Raw genomic sequence first — 15,957 nt, 5'->3', positions numbered from 1 at the left:
ATAATAATTAGAAACAATATATGCAGCCGTGTGTGGATCCGCTCCAAGCAGCCTCTTCATCACACTCCCGCGTCACGTGGTCTAAGTGGGGCGTATATAAGACCCTGTTCCAGCCCATGTCGTGTATAGAAGCCCCAGTGATGTGCGCAGAACCCTACAGTGTGTGAACGGAATCGAACGGTACAGCAGTACATCACGCAGGCGTTATTTAAAATGCTGCCTCTTTTGCATACTTTATTGACTGATTTTTGACCCCCATATAAATAAATGAAAGCAATGCAATAGGACTCACATGTTCACGCCCCGCATACCGCACTGCAGTTTGCAACATTGGAAAATACACTCGTGTCTCAAGACTTGCAACTGCGCATACACGGTGTTCTCCATGTATTTTAACAACATGTTTCCAATAATGGAAAAAAAAACAAAAAAAAAATAGGCAACTCAAAAACAGCGGTCTGTTACTGATGTTACTCAGAGGTAAGAAAACCGAGACGTTTTAAATCTCTGTGTCAATGGAAATGAAGACTAAGCACCACCAGACGCGCATTTCAGTGCCTCGGACAGCACGGGACCACGGGACCCACGTGACGGGGCAGTGTTGACTACAACCTTATCCAAGAGCCCGCACGATATTCGCGGCGCACCCTCTGATCAAAATAATGACATTAAATAATATCTATATAGTTTTCTACTTTTTTAATGAACCGTATACGTTCTAGATGTGCTCTATAAGTGTTCTGACTCTGAATAAAGAAGAAACCTGTTGTTGTTTTTTTTTTTTTGTGGTCGCCATGCTTAATAAGGAAAATACAACCCCCTGCTGTCTAAAAATAGAAACTGCCAGACTATAACAAATACGCTCACACGTTTCCAGATCCAAATTCAAATATATCTGAACGCGTTAAATGATTTGCATGACCCAAACACAAGCAAATGTTTTCTATAGGATCAACACTATGTGTGTGCTGGAAGTATAACGTACGGAATACGGAAATCCTAGACATGGCCCCTCCCTTTGGAGTTTCAATGAGCGTTTTGTTCCGTACACCTTGAATGCGCATGCGTGGATATTTACTGCGCCCTGGTTTTGATTAAAAGTAATAAAAACAACACGTATTATTTGTTGGTTTACTGTAATACATTCCACTGGGGTTATTTTTTTCGAAAACGAAGCGTTAATTTGTTTAACACGCAGTTTTGTTCCGTGTGTAACCTTTAACACCAAATATGCGTTAATGTATGACGTATTTCCGCCCCACCTCCTCTCCCTGAACAAAATCTCGAGCGGATCTGGCGTTTCGTGTCTGTACAGACTTAAAGTGGGTAAAATTGTGAAAAGACTTTATTTTTGTCCTCCTTTAATGAAATAAATGAGTGAATAACATCTTAGACAGTCGATATGTGTGTGTTTCGGCGGGTTTGGGGTTGTGTATGCAGTGAAATCCTCTTTGAAAGTTGCCTGGTTACATGTCGTGACAGGTCTGAGAGAGTGAGAAACAGCACGTGGTGTTATTAATACATCTCCCGAGGAGAATGCCGATCAGATCCGTATTAATGTTCTGTTTATGAAAACAATTGGGAAATGTGTAGGGGTCGTCCCGGATTAACTTTACTGTCATTTAAAAAAACAAACAAAAAAAAAATTGTATTGTCTTTATATAAAGTCTGCCTCTACTGTCTGTAGCCTCTCAATGCTTAGAAAAACTGTGAAACTGTACTTGTTTGTCTTTATTTTTACAACGACAAGTTTATAATAACACTAAGACATTTGTTTGGTATCCCAAGTTTAGTTTATTACTGTAGAAACCTTTCCTCCGAACAGTCTAATTATAACCTAAACTGCAAGCAAAGGGATGCTTGAACAAAAGTTATTGTATTTCTTGCTCTTATTGTATTACTTGTATTGTAACACTTGAAATGTATTTGCTTACGATTGTAAGTCGCCCTGGATAAGGGCGTCTGCTAAGAAATAAATAATAATAATAATAATGGTTTGCCGTCTAATCAAGATTAGAAATACACGGTAACTAACTAAGATCATGTAAAGCAACTGGAGTGTCAATAAATAAAGCACAGAAGGCTGCACTATGAAGGAACACGGTAGTAAAGACACCGAGGACCGATACTGTTTTCGGGTATCGACCTGATTGTCGGACGCTGATTTATTTTGTGTTCTCCTCCCTTGTAGAATGCGTTACGTGGCCGCTTACCTGCTTGCTGTGCTGGGTGGCAACACCCGCCCCTCCTCCAAGGATATCAAGAACATTCTTGGCAGCGTTGGGATTGAGGCCGACGACCAGTGTCTTAATAAGGTGGGCTGTCGTGTTCGGATTATGGTTGTGTTTGAGTCTGACTTTATAAATGTCGGATTCCGTGTCCTGATAATGCAGTGAAGCGCTGGTCTACAGGATAGAATGAAGAGATGGAACACCGTGCTTGTGTTCCAAATGAAGCGAGGCTTGCCTTGTTGGATCGCAATGGTACAGTCGGGTATTTGAAATGTCTGGGGGGGGGGGGGGGTACAAGTTAGTGAGGAATGGATTGCGTGCTTGTTGGGTCCCCTGCTGATCTCCTGTTCTCATCTTTCAGGTCATCAGCGAACTGAATGGAAAAGACATCAATGATGTCATGAATTCAGGTGAGGGAGGGGTTGGGGGTTGCTTCAGATTTTACTTTGCAGCATGGAGACACATCTAAACTAGACACAGGGCTTTGCAGCACAGTGAGAGGAGCGAGTCGGGTCGGTCAGTAGTGCTTTGATTTAAATACCTGCTAGTCTTTTTGGGTGAAATGCTTAATTGGCATTCTAGATACACATTGGCTGGTTTAGCCTGAGTGAACACCAGGGTTAGAAATTGTTTAAACCAGGTACCAGAAACGTGTGAATTTGTAATCTAATCTGAGCTGGGTGCAGGGTTAATGTGAGCGTCTTACCTTGCCTGTTATATTATGATGATAAAGTGATCTCTGGTGACTCAGTGTTTCATTTTCAGGCCTCTCAAAGTTAGCCTCCGTGCCAGCAGGTGGTGCTATAGCTGCTGCTGTCACCACTGGAGGTGCTCCTGCTTCTGCTCCTGGAGCTGCTCCTGCCGGTAAGAACATGACCTTATCTTACCCGCAATGCAGTGTCACGATCAGTGCTCAGTAACAACTTTGTAAAAAAAAAAAACCGAGCTTGAAATCAGACGCCCAAAGTGGTTGTTATTGACGGGTAGACCTGTCAGCCCGAGACGTTTGTCGTCTTGGCTCGGTTCAGCCTTCATATTGTGATGGAGCGTGTGAGTGGTGTGCTCTTTACTGACCTCTGTGCCCAGCAGCAGCGTCTCCGTGTTTAACTGGGGCTTCTCTCTGCTTTGTCTTTGCAGCGGAAGAGAAAAAGGAAGAGAAGAAGGAGGAATCCGAGGAGTCTGATGAAGACATGGGCTTCGGGCTGTTTGATTAGCAACATCTCTCCCCTTCTCTGTTTCAAAAGAAATGCAATAAAAATTGAAAAATTAAGAGCGTTCCGTTCTTTTTTCTGGGTGGGGGTGGTTGGGGTGAGGAGCTCTGTGTTTTTTGTTTGCACGCCTCAAGTACATCAAATTAAAGAAGCTGCTGACTAGCAAGCGAGAGTTTGTTGGAGGAATTGTAAAAAACAAGCAGGTTTATTTATGAAGAGATCTAGGTTATGACGAATGTACCGTTCCTTAAAAAAAAAAAGGCTTTTATGATTGCTCCTTACTAATGAATTGGACTGTTTGTTAAAGTCGCATCACTGTGGTACAGCTTGTGCGTTTGATATCCCTTGCGTGCAGGAAGCATTATCAACGGGTTAGTTCTGGCATGCACAGTACCTTACCCATTCAGATTGATTAAAACACATTCATCAACGAGGCCTTTGAAAAATATAGAGCATGACTGAAAGGGGAGAATCAGAAATAAGGAGCCGCCAGTTCCTTGCTAATCCACTGATAAAGCTTTTTGAGAGTTGTTTTGTATTTATAGAACTGCTTATATCGGTATGGGTACTGTGTCTTTGTTTGAAATTATTATTATTATTTATTTCTTAGCTGACGCCCTTATCCAGGGCGACTTACAATTGTTACAAGATATCACATTATTTTTACATACAATTACCCATTTATACAGTTGGGTTTTTTTACTGGAGCAATCTAGGTAAAGTACCTTGCTCAAGGGTACAGCAGCAGTGTCCCAACCGGGGATTGAACCCACGACCCTCCGGTCAAGAGTCCAGAGCCCTGACCACTACTCCACACTGCCACATATTGACTAGAGGTTTAAATATGCCCTGTGCATCCTGCAGGATTTTTTGTTGGGGGGGAAGATGGGTTAGTCGATAGTGTCTGTATAAATAAAATGCACAGAAGGATGAACTACAAATCGCCACGTGTTAAAGGACTGCAGTTCCCGGCGTCCCTTGCTCCGAACTTTGAAGGGTAGTGTGGGTGGGTGCGTGCCAGGTTTAAAGACTGTTGCACAGTCTGGAATTCAAGACAGCAAGAGGTAATGCACAAATAACGGGTATGTGGAGAGAATAAGAAACAGGGAAGAAAGCGAAATGGATCAACACAAACTTCAAGGGAACACAAGCTGATTAAAAGTAATGCTGCGTTAATCGTGGGATCTACAAGTACTGTGTGAAATATAAAGTTACTGTCATACAACAGCGCTGCAGTGAAACGCGCAAACGAACTGTACTCGTGAATTCATGAATATGAAAAAGTGGGAAGATTACACAAAAAAAAACTATACAAATAATTTCACAAGAGAAGAAGAAACATTATTTTAACGCTTTAAAAAGCATCAGTTGAAAAAGGAACACATCGTGTATCGTAAAAGAAGCAACGCGATTAATTCCAACGCCCCATGAGAGAGGATTTGTACTGAAGTAAAGAAGCAACAGGTGCTTTGTGTGCTCTGTCACTATGTCTGCTGAAGCCGGCGGTGTACAGTCCGGGGGTCCCCCATTCTCCATCTCGTTCTCCGGGTCCGGCTTCATGGTAGTCTACCAGTTCGGGGCTACCCAGTGCCTGCTCGATCTGGCTCCCGAGGTCATACGCGCGGCGCCCAAGGTCTATGGAGCTTCGGCCGGGTCTCTGGCTGCTGCCGCTGTGGTCTGCGGGGCGAATATGGGTAAGTACAGTATACTGTTAATAGCCTAGTCTTACTGTTAAAAGAAACCGCTGCACATTTTATAACGATATAGTCTCCAGAATCATTATATTAATAAGGGTCAACTGTGACCACTGGGACCCCCCTGAAAACAAAAAGATGCATCCAGCTATTATTATTATTATTATTATTATTATTATTATTATTATTATTATTATTATTATTATTATTATTATTATTTGTCGAAGGTTCGATCTGCACAGTGCAGTTCCAAAAATGCGCAATGCTAAATTATCATCTATACTAGTACTAAAAAAAACCTTCTACAAAAAAGAGACACCGATCAGGACTTTGTAGTTGAACACTCTATATAAGCGCTACAGTACTGGTGTGTCTGCATATGCGTCTTCATCTAGTCTAACAGCATGAAGCAAACCAGCTGTTAAGGACAGCAGTGATTTCATTCGCATACAGTTTATTGCAATCTAAACACCAACGAATCGTATTTACGCAGCCTCTGAAATGCATGCTGTAAATAATGTTACAAAGGCATAAGACACACTATTACTGCAGTGCAGCTAGATATAGCGAAGCATTTCAATTGCTGCTCTAGCAGGAGTTACACGACAGCCTACACGCTAGTTTTGTAGCACCAAAAAATATATATACAGAATATATTCCTATCAGGGGAAAAAAAAATCAACGGTCTCCCACAGCCGTGGTTTATAATACCACCGAGGGTCTTTCATTGAAAAGATTTGCAATACATATATGATGAACTTGTGTTTAATTACAAAAACCACGCCTATGTAGACATGGTAAGCTCGTATTAAACACGTCACCGTTGTACTTCATTGCCGGCGCTCTTGTCCCGTTCCTCTCCGTGATCCAGAACGACTGCGCGATGAGATTGTGGCGGCCGCGCTGCAGCTGCGGAGGCACTTCCTCGGACCCTTGCATCCCTCGTTCAGCCTCTTCAAGGTCCTCAAGAGCTGTCTGCTGCGGAGCTTACCGGAGAACGCGCACGAACTGGCCACGGGCCGGCTTCACGTCTCCATGACGAGGCTGGCGGACGGTAAAAACATTCTAGTGTCCGACTTTCAGTCCAGAGAAGACCTCGTCCAGGTAGACACGACGGACTTCTGCCTATAAGAGACTTCCAAAAAATTGAAATATAGTGTAATATGAAAGTTATTTCCCCCTTAACCATTTCGGTCCTAATGTAACATTTTTTTTTGGAACATTTGTAACTTTAAAGAATTGTTTTTTTCCTTTTGCATCGCTGCTTAGAAATGTAACGCCTGTGAAGGGATACCCGTTTGTGTGAATGCATTGTACCCGACTCCCCCTGCAGGCTTTGCTGTGCAGCTGTTTTGTGCCAGTGTACTGTGGTCTGGTACCCCCCAGTTTCAGAGGCCAGGTGAGTTACACAGTGCATTTCCTCTGCTGATTGTATTAATAGCATCTGTTTGTAAATGTGTGTTTTGATTTGCTACCTTAACTACCTCTTAGAACAAAACTATTGTACACAGAAATAGCTTTTATTTACAGAATTTATACTTGACAATGTGCATTGCCAGTAACAGATAGTTCATGCACACACTAAACGACTAGCTAAACCATACACAAGTCGGGCTCTCTGCTGTCACGTGACAGCCATGGCAGAATTGCCTTCGGCTCTGGGGTTTGCAAACACCATTGTGCACGGCTGTGGAGTCGAAGCTGCTTCACTGTTGCCTGCTTCTGTTGCAATAACAGCATGTGCAGCAGCAGCACAAAGACAAGCGTTGTGAGTTTTCACCTTTTACTGGATTTGGAAGGTCAGCAGCCGACCAGGGAAAATGTCATTTTGAGACGGCAGGAAACTCGTGAGGCTGTAGAAGATTTTCTCAGCCCCGAGGAGAATGAGTGGAGGAGGGCTTTGTTAAAACAGAGCGTTTCACTCTGAAGCTTCATTGTAACCACAGGAGTGCTGGTGGATGGATAAAGAAAAGCAACAATGGAAACATTCTACCCAAAGCCAAGGTCTAACAGCGAGTGGCCTTGGGGCAGAAGCCTTGTCAGCTATAGGCTGAGCTGTGATCTGTTGAGTCCCGCTTTCCAATGCGTAACCCCGCCCTCACATTTCTCAGTTTGGGAACAGCAGGTAACAAATGGATTTGCAGCCCACGAATGCGCTGTCACTGTTCTGTGCCCCCCTGACAGCGTTACATTGATGGGGGCTTTACCAACATGCAGCCCAGCCAGGAGGCCTGCCTCACGGTCACCGTGTCCCCTTTCGCTGGAGAGATGGACATCTGCCCTCAAGACCCGACCTTCAGCTCGTACAACCTGGCAGTGAGTGGCACCAACTTCCAGCTGACTCTCCAGAACTGCACGAGGATGGCCGACGCACTCTTCCCCCCCACGGGCAAGGTAGGGGAGCCCCCTCTCCCCCCATCACAGGCTGAGGAGCTGGTAGTGCTGACAGCAGCATGAGTCCTGCACCTACCTCTCCACTGGATGGCAATGCGTTTGTCTGGACCCTGGGGTTACAGTGTGCCTCCAGTCCTGGCCTCTCTGTTTAATTCAATGGGCTCAGATGCCCAGACATGGCAGTTTAAATGTGGAGTGAAAGAGGGGTGAATGGGATTCAGCCCACATGCATTGTGTGCTTGTGTTTAGAATGCCTGCCTATAGCAGCTACTGATGGAACTGTCTTTCCAGGCACTGAAACAGATGTACTACAGAGGATACCAGGATGCTATCGTCTTCCTGCAAAGACATGGTAAGTGCCTTCTTAAACACAGCAGTGTGCAAATGTATTCAAACACCTCCAGGCTTGGCATTGGTATATTTTATGTACCCCACCTGCACAGGTGTGAGAATTTCAATTTTCACTCAGTAAATCAGTGATATAGAAACAACAGGCGCTCATGATGTGTGAAAATGTTAGACCACTTTGTGCTTTAATTAGGCCTCTTGAAGAACTTCTAAAAAGCCTTGTGGGTTTTATCATTTCACATGGGCGTAAATGACAAGCTCAGCACAGCGCAGAGTCCTGTAGTCACTTTCGGCGCATCTTGCTGGTAAACAGAGTGCTGTTCCAGTAACGGATGCTGTTTCTCTGGTAGCTGCGTTCACTGCCTGGTGCTCAGGAGGCAGACAACGACTCTGTCAGGGGCTGCTGCGCTGGCATGTGAATCCTCTTCAGGTTCTTCAGTGTAGAAAGGTCAGCCAGGCAAGGCGAAGCCCAGGGCAGCCTGGGAGACTGGCAGTGTGCCAGTCCTCGGACAGACCACCTTCAGGAAGGTTACAAGTGCAGTGTCTCCTTTTCACACAGCAGGGAGTCTGAACAGGGTCTGCTATGTAGTATACAATGATAGGATTGAGGTCATTGCTTGCTGTTACACTCAGCCAGCCCAACACTCAGTGTGTGGCCAGTGTTTTCAGCATACCTGTTTAAGGTCAGTGTGCTTGGATGTGATCCATGCTTCTGTCGGCAGTGCCAGCGATCAGTTCAATAGATGACTGAGCTGATAATAAAAAGCTAGTGGTTGCTGCTGTATTCTGCATTTGAAGGGGGTATTGCAATGTTTCTCAACCCCGGTCCATTTCAAAGTTAAGTTGACATCTGCAACTGGTTAAGCGCTGAAAACAATTAAAAAAAGCCTAATTAATCTAATTGAGAGCTCAGCACCAGGGTTGAGAGCCACTGCTTTATTTGAATGGTTTGATTTATTATTTACAAGTAATCTTTTTTTAAAACAAACGGGTAGAAATACATATTACACCCAGTGCAGTATTCTGATGCGACAGTGATTTCGATTATTTTTCCTACCGCACTTGAAAAAAACCCAAACTGGTTCACATTTCTGTGTAGACTGGACTTATTCCCTCACAGGTTAATTTAATAGCATACGAATAAAAGGTTGAAATAATTAATTAAAACGTAGCCTTGTCAAGCTTTAATTTTTTAATAAGAGACACCTGTCAGCAATTCAAAGTGTTTGTGATAATTTCAACCAAATTAACCTCCCCTTCAATGAATGCTGCTTACTCCATGTGCTCCACAGTGAGGGAAAAACCTGCCTTTTATACTGAAAAGTAGAAGCTCCACCTCTTATTACTCAGCTGACCCCTCCGAAACAGGGTTTCCCAACCCTTTTAAAATGTTAGCAGGGGCTAGGCCCTGCACATTCAATGCAGGTAAGTGAAGCCTTCAGTGCTACAGTTAAATCTAGGATTGTGCGATAAACAGGGAAAAAAATATATAATGTATTAAAAGTGATTACCTGAAGCTTTTATATGATAAAAGGAGGTTTCGCTGGGCTTGTTTGGTATACAGTGTAGGATGAGGAGGTTTCGCTGGGCTGGCTTGTTGGATTGGTATACAGTGTAGGATGAGGAGGTTTCGCTGGGCTGGCTTGTTGGATTGGTATACAGTGTAGGATGAGGAGGTTTCGCTGGGCTGGCTTGGTGGATTGGTAGACAGTGTAGGATGAGGAGGTTTCGCTGGTCTTGTTGGATTGGTATACAGTGTAGGATGAGGAGGTTTCGCTGGGCTGGCTTGTTGGATTGGTATACAGTGTAGGATGAGGAGGTTTCGCTGGGCTGGCTTGTTGGATTGGTATACAGTGTAGGATGAGGAGGTTTCATTGGGCTGCCTTGTTGGATTGGTATACAGTGTAGGATGAGGAGGTTTCGCTGGGCTGCCTTGTTGGATTGGTATACAGTGTAGGATGAGGAGGTTTCGCTGGGCTGGCTTGTTGGATTGGTATACAGTGTAGGATGAGGAGGTTTCGTTGGGCTGCCTTGTTGGATTGGTATACAGTGTAGGATGAGGAGGTTTCGCTGGGCTGCCTTGTTGGATTGGTATACAGTGTAGGATGAGGAGGTTTCGCTGGGCTGCCTTGTTGGATTGGTATACAGTGTAGGATGAGGAGGTTTCGCTGGGCTGCCTTGTTGGATTGGTATACAGTGTAGGATGAGGAGGTTTCGCTGGGCTGGCTTGTTGGATTGGTATACAGTGTAGGATGAGGAGGTTTCGCTGGGCTGCCTTGTTGGATTGGTATACAGTGTAGGATGAGGAGGTTTCGCTGGGCTGCCTTGTTGGATTGGTATACAGTGTAGGATGAGGAGGTTGCGCTGGGCTGGCTTGTTGGATTGGTATACAGTGTAGGATGAGGAGGTTTCGCTGGGCTGGCTTGTTGGATTGGTATACAGTGTAGGATGAGGAGTTTTCGCTGGGCTTGCTTCACAGTATTTTGTGTTCTATTTGTCACTCCCTTAGCTGTGAAATATTTTGGCTCAAAAGGAAAATCTTTTCAGCCTTCCTTTGTATTCGGTTATTTTTTTTTTACAGATAACATCACTGAATTCCAGATTCCTAGAACTTCTGAAGCTTTCTTTCAGATGTGTTTACTTGGGCAGTATTATTATCACAGTGTGAAATGCCAATGTGTTACACTAAGGTCATAAAACATTGTTTATCTCTTCCTAATTTTAGCACAAACTTGTTAGTTTAATCTGTGGGTCTCAGCTTGTGTTCACGTTGATTCTTTAACACTGGAGGTTAAAGGACAAAAAATGTACCAATGGAAGCTCGCCTTTAATGGAATAGGGTATAGTTGCAAAAAATGTACTTGTCTATTGACACACATGCATATTTTTTCATAGACCCAATTTTGTGCATTTTAAGGTGTATATTACTGTTTTTGTTTTCCTACTCTTTGGAGGTGAAGGAGCAGTTGGGTCTCCATGCCTCCAGCCTGCCCTTGACTGAAGGGAGCACCCTTTCTCTTAGGAAAGAGAAATCCGTTCCATATCTTGGGTACCGCTCTTGTGACGAGATTAGATCCCACGTGCTGTAAATGGAGGTCGTGGAGAGCAGCTGTTTCAACACCCCCCTTCTTCTTCCTCTAGATCTGATGGCCCCACAGTCTCCTGCCGAGTCCCGCTCTCTCTCTGTGGCTTCTCTCCGCTGCAGTGATGGCACAGCCCTCCCGGCCATGCAGAGTTCTCTCCAGAGGGAGGGGGGTGACAGTAACACCACGCCCACGTGCGCAGATGACTCTTCAGATGAATCGGAGGAGATGGACTGGACGCTGGGCTCCATGGAGCAGACTCTTTACCACAGCCTCCCAGCCTGGGTTCAGGGAGGTAGGCTATCTGCACTGCAGCCCTTCCAGTCCTGCTCTCTATACTGGAGGGAGTCTTTCTCCAGGTAGAACTTCACAGGACACATGCTGTGGTGAACCTGTGGGAGATGAATGGCAGAGTGGTTCTTCTGAAAGGCCAGCGCTTTCCAGCACAGAAAGCATTGTTAGGCTTTATGCTGGTGCACCATGTGAGATGGCTCGGTCATTAAAATCGCTTGTTATATTTTGAAGTGGAGATGATTAGCTCTTCCAAGTGGCTTTAGGAATGCTCCTTTCTGAAAGGTGCTGTGAATGTTTTGTTTACTGTCCTGCCCTCCCTCTGTTTCTTCTCTTTCAGCGTTGCTGTGCAACATAGTGGGGAAGCTGGGGCTGCTGGGATTTCTGAGCAGCTTCCTTCCTGCGCGCCTGGCTTCGTACATCCTGCTTCCTTACACACTTCCTGTCTTCCTCACCTACTCCCTCAGCCAGAGGTAGGGATTGGGCTCCTATCTGAACTCCTCTCGGAGATGGATTCAATAAATATGTAAAGAATCCATTTATAGAATAGAAGCTGCATCCTAAAAACTCAGACCATGTGGTGTGTGCGTGCGTGCGTGCGTGCGTGTGTGTGTGTGTACATCACAAACATATTCATTCATTTTAAATAAGTGACTGTTGTTACCGTGGCATCAGAAGCCTCCAAGTACCTCAGCTGTTTGTTTTCAAACACTCTCCCTTCACAAAGGCATGTTAAACTTGAAGATGACTTCATGAGTACTCGCGTCTAATGAAACCCACAACTGAACCCACAGTGTGTGAAACAACCACCTCCTGCCTTTAAATAGTCTTTAAATAGCCTGTGGTGCTAGAAATAGCATCATAACACATGCCTGGGGGGCTGGCTGCCCATTCCTCCTCACTCAGACCCTCTACTGTGAGATTGAACCGGCCCCGTCGACTCTCAGATCTGAAAACTCACCTCCTGCAGGATGCCATAGTGCAGAGTGTATTCATTTACTGTGTTTCAGTTACTCCGTGAACGAATGCGAATCCTCATCTTCATGCAGATCTCCTTCCTTCCAGGCCACACTGCCAGCTTGCACTGCCTCCCAGTGTCTTGGTTCTAACCAGTAAGCCACACTGGCTCCCAGTGTCTTGGTTCTAACCAGTAAGCCACACTGGCTCCCAGTATGTTGTTATAACCACTAAGCCACACTGCAGAGTTCTTCAGATCAAAGCACTAGGCCCTGCTGTCTTTCAGTTGAGAGCAATGTTATTTTGTATTGAAAAGCCTTTGATAAGTGTGTGCTATTGTTGTGTTATCAGGGTGCTGCGCTGGCTGGTGGCCTTACCTGAGGAGATGTTCTGGTTCTGGCAGGAAATGAAGCATTTCACACACTTCATGCGAAACGTCTTCATCCAGTCTGTGCAACAGCAGCTACTGCAGAGGTAACAGCATGACCTGAAACGCAGCAGCACCCTTCTGAGAGCATTCCTCTAATATTACACACAGCACTGGCACGGATTATGAGAGCATTCCTCTAATATTACACACAGCACTGGCACGGATTATGAGAGCATTCCTCTAATATTACACACAGCACTGGCACGGATTATGAGAGCATTCCTCTAATATTACACACAGCACTGGCATGGATTATGAGAGCATTCCTCTAATATTACACACAGCACTGGCACGGATTATGAGAGCATTCCTCTAATATTACACACAGCACTGGCACGGATTATGAGAGCATTCCTCTAATATTACACACAGCACTGGCACACATTTATGGCAACAACAAATGATTTGCAGAAGACCAGGGGTGGTGATTGTGTTGCCCATTCCTCCTCACTCAGACCCTTTACTTAATAAATATCTTGCTTTCCCTGAATAGATGACTGCTTCCTCCCCCTTTTTTTAAATTTTAAAAGCTACATATTTTAATGAGCAAGACATCACACAAGTAGAATGGTCTCAATTAGAGGCTACGTGTTCACTAAACTATCTTGGTATCCCTGAAATAGATAATTGTTTCCTCTTTTAAAATAAAATATGTTAAGGATTTTAAAGAGCAATCCATCTCCCGTTCAGTGGTACCCTAAATGCGATTCATTTAGTGCCAGTGCTGAATGCCTGGGTGGGTCCTGATTCAGTGATTGTCCTGAGAGGTGACTGATGCAGTATTAGCTACTCGCTGACTGATTTGTGTGGTGTGTTTGCAGCCTGGTGAGTCGCCTCTCCCTATCCCCGGTGCTGTCCCTCCTCTCCCCCCCCTTCGAGGAGGACTCTGCTGGGATCCCCACACTGCGTCGCCGCTCCACCCTGTGCCTGCACCTCTCGGGCTCCTCTTCCCTGGACCTGCAGGCCCTGGATCTCCACGGGGCCTCCAGCGATGCCCTGGCCTTCTCCTTCAAGCTGGACCTGCAGCTAGCGGTGGAACAGAAGCCCGGCAGGCCAGCCCTGAACCGGGGCAGCTCCCTGCCCTGGGGAGGGACCCTGCCTCTGGGGTTCAGGGCTCGCTCCCTGCCGGAGATCACCTTCCTGGATGTGGAGGAGGTGGAGGACTCCACTGAGGAGACCCTGCCACAGCAGCACTGCATCTCACAGACCCGCAAGAGGTCCAGTATCCACTGGAGTCCGGAGCCGGTAACTTCTGAAGATAACTGCGAGGAGGACACCAGGGAGACCCTGCCAGAGCAGCTCTGCATCTCGCAGACCTGCAAGAGGTCCAGTATCCACTGGAGTCTGGATCCGGTAACTTCTGAGGATAACTGCGAGGAGGACACCAGGGAGACCCTGCCACAGCAGCTCTGCATCTCACAGACCCGCAAGAGGTCCAGTATCCACTGGAGTCCGGAGCCAGTAACTTCTGAGGATAACTGCGAGGAGGACACCAGGGAGACCCTGCCACAGCAGCTCTGCATCTCACAGACCCGCAAGAGGTCCAGTATCCACTGGAGTCCGGAGCCAGTAACTTCTGAGGATAACTGCGAGGAGGACACCAGGGAGACCCTGCCAGAGCTGCTCTGCGTCTCACAGACCCGCAAGAGGTCCAGTATCCACTGGAGTCCAGATCCAGTAACTTCTGAGGATAACTGCGAGGGTGACACACAGATCTGAGACCGCTCTGCACAGAAGAATTCATCACGCAAACTGTCTGAGAGACGGGGCAGCTGGATCTGAGGAAGCTGTCCCGTTCAGGGCACTATATAAAAACAGGCCAGCATGCGGTTTGCAAATTCATACAAGAACTGCACTGAAAATGTTCAACTGAACTGCACTTATTCACATAGTAGGAATTGTAGTTATTTAGAAATATATATGTAGATTTAGCTCTCTGAAATACTTCTTCTCTGTTGGGTAACACACAAATATGTTTTTGGAGCAGAAATGTGTTGGCTGATAGTTTTTGCTTGGTTGTGGAGGAGTTTGTAAACGGGACGTGTAATCTCTTCTTTACATGCAGAAGGAAAGTTAAATGAATTTTGGAACAAATGGAGTCCAAAGCTACCACTTTGGTATGAAGAGAAATATAAAAGAATATGAATTATAGATCCCACTGTATATGCATTTGAATATTAATCTCAACACTAAAAAACAATAAATATATTCTAATAAGGAGAGCTGCTTTTCTGACCTGAAGTTTGTACTGTGTATGTACCATTTTAATTTTACAATGAATAGCAGAAGCTCTAGTACAAATATTCTGTTGCTTGCCTTTTCATTTCATTACACATTATATGAAATATAGTTTTTAAGATTCAAAACCGTTCCAGTGAGGTCATGAAATGATGTCTTCACAAGCGTGCTTCCATGCCAGACATTAGGACCTCTGGACACTGCATTTGAAGCTTAGCCATGCAGAAATGTGTATTTTGCTTTAGATTTATTAACACGTTTCCTTTTTATATTGTACAAATAGAATTGACTTCAAAGGGGGGTCCCAACCAGAAAGGGCAGCGTGAGGTGGTGTGCCAATGCTGTGTGTGTCGCTCTCATTCTCCACATGCTGGTTTGGGCACTGGGTGTCTCTGCTGGGAGTGGAAATACCAGCTCTGGATGGAAGAGTCTGGGAGCTCAGCCAGTCCATGTCATCCTGTCTAATCTCAGAGAGAACAGGCTGCAGTTTTATGTAGCAACCTTCAGTATTTTTAGCATTAGGAGATGCACTAGACCTTCAAAGATCTCCAGATGTAATAACGTGGGCTGAACGGCTAACCCTGTGCCGTGGGTCTAGCTTCCACTGTGTATTGCCCTGTGCCGTGGGTCTAGCTTCCACTGTGTATTGCCCTGTGCCGTGGGTATAGCTTCCACTGTGTATTGCCCTGTGCCGCGGGTATAGCTTCCACTGTGTATTGCCCTGTGCCGCGGGCATAGCTTCCACTGTGTATTGCCCTGTGCCGCGGGTATAGCTTCCACTGTGTATTGCCCTGTGCCGCGGGTATAGCTTCCACTGTGTATTGCCCTGTGCCGCGGGTATAGCTTCCACTGAAATCTTGAGGCACTACACAGTGGCCTTATTGGGTTGTCAGTATCCAGGTGGATAGTAGTACTTGTAATACTGCAGACAGTCAGATTGCTGTCTGCTGCACTGTAAGGGTTCTTTACATAGAGATTGTAATATCACAGAGAGTCAGATTGGTGTCTACTGCACTGTAAAGGTTCTTTACATAGAGATTGTAATATCACAGAGAGTCAGATTGCTGTCTGCCGCACTGT

General features: G+C 45.4%; 2 protein-coding genes across 4 annotated transcripts; both read left to right on the top strand.

Moving 5' to 3' along the window:
* The first annotated feature begins 1,213 nt into the window (after positions 1 to 1,213).
* Positions 1,214 to 3,501, top strand: LOC117429715 (large ribosomal subunit protein P2). The gene is made up of 5 exons (XM_034049534.3): positions 1,214 to 1,322; positions 2,192 to 2,315; positions 2,593 to 2,641; positions 2,997 to 3,095; positions 3,369 to 3,501. Exons 2-5 carry the CDS (start codon positions 2,193 to 2,195, stop codon positions 3,443 to 3,445), a joined length of 348 nt encoding a protein of 115 aa, XP_033905425.1. The 5' UTR covers positions 1,214 to 1,322; position 2,192; the 3' UTR covers positions 3,446 to 3,501.
* A 969-nt stretch (positions 3,502 to 4,470) lies between these two features.
* Positions 4,471 to 14,861, top strand: LOC117429117 (patatin-like phospholipase domain-containing protein 2). 3 transcript variants are annotated; one of them, XM_059004412.1, is made up of 9 exons: positions 4,471 to 5,136; positions 6,008 to 6,240; positions 6,470 to 6,535; positions 7,321 to 7,530; positions 7,822 to 7,882; positions 11,020 to 11,256; positions 11,593 to 11,725; positions 12,561 to 12,683; positions 13,461 to 14,861. In XM_059004412.1, exons 1-9 carry the CDS (start codon positions 4,929 to 4,931, stop codon positions 14,356 to 14,358), a joined length of 2,169 nt encoding a protein of 722 aa, XP_058860395.1. In that variant the 5' UTR covers positions 4,471 to 4,928; the 3' UTR covers positions 14,359 to 14,861. The 3 variants fall into 3 exon arrangements, with proteins under 3 accessions (XP_058860395.1, XP_058860396.1, XP_058860397.1); XM_059004413.1 differs by lacking the exon at positions 7,321 to 7,530 and having other exon boundaries at positions 4,472 to 5,136; XM_059004414.1 differs by lacking the exon at positions 4,471 to 5,136 and having other exon boundaries at positions 6,174 to 6,240; positions 6,406 to 6,535.
* Positions 14,862 to 15,957: the final 1,096 nt, after the last annotated feature.

The sequence above is a fragment of the Acipenser ruthenus genome, chromosome 29, assembly GCF_902713425.1.
Source record: "Acipenser ruthenus chromosome 29, fAciRut3.2 maternal haplotype, whole genome shotgun sequence".
Classification (NCBI taxonomy): Eukaryota; Metazoa; Chordata; class Actinopteri; order Acipenseriformes; family Acipenseridae; genus Acipenser; species Acipenser ruthenus.
The sequence above is the reverse complement of the archived record's forward strand: the minus strand, read 5'-3'. Positions and strand labels throughout refer to the sequence as shown.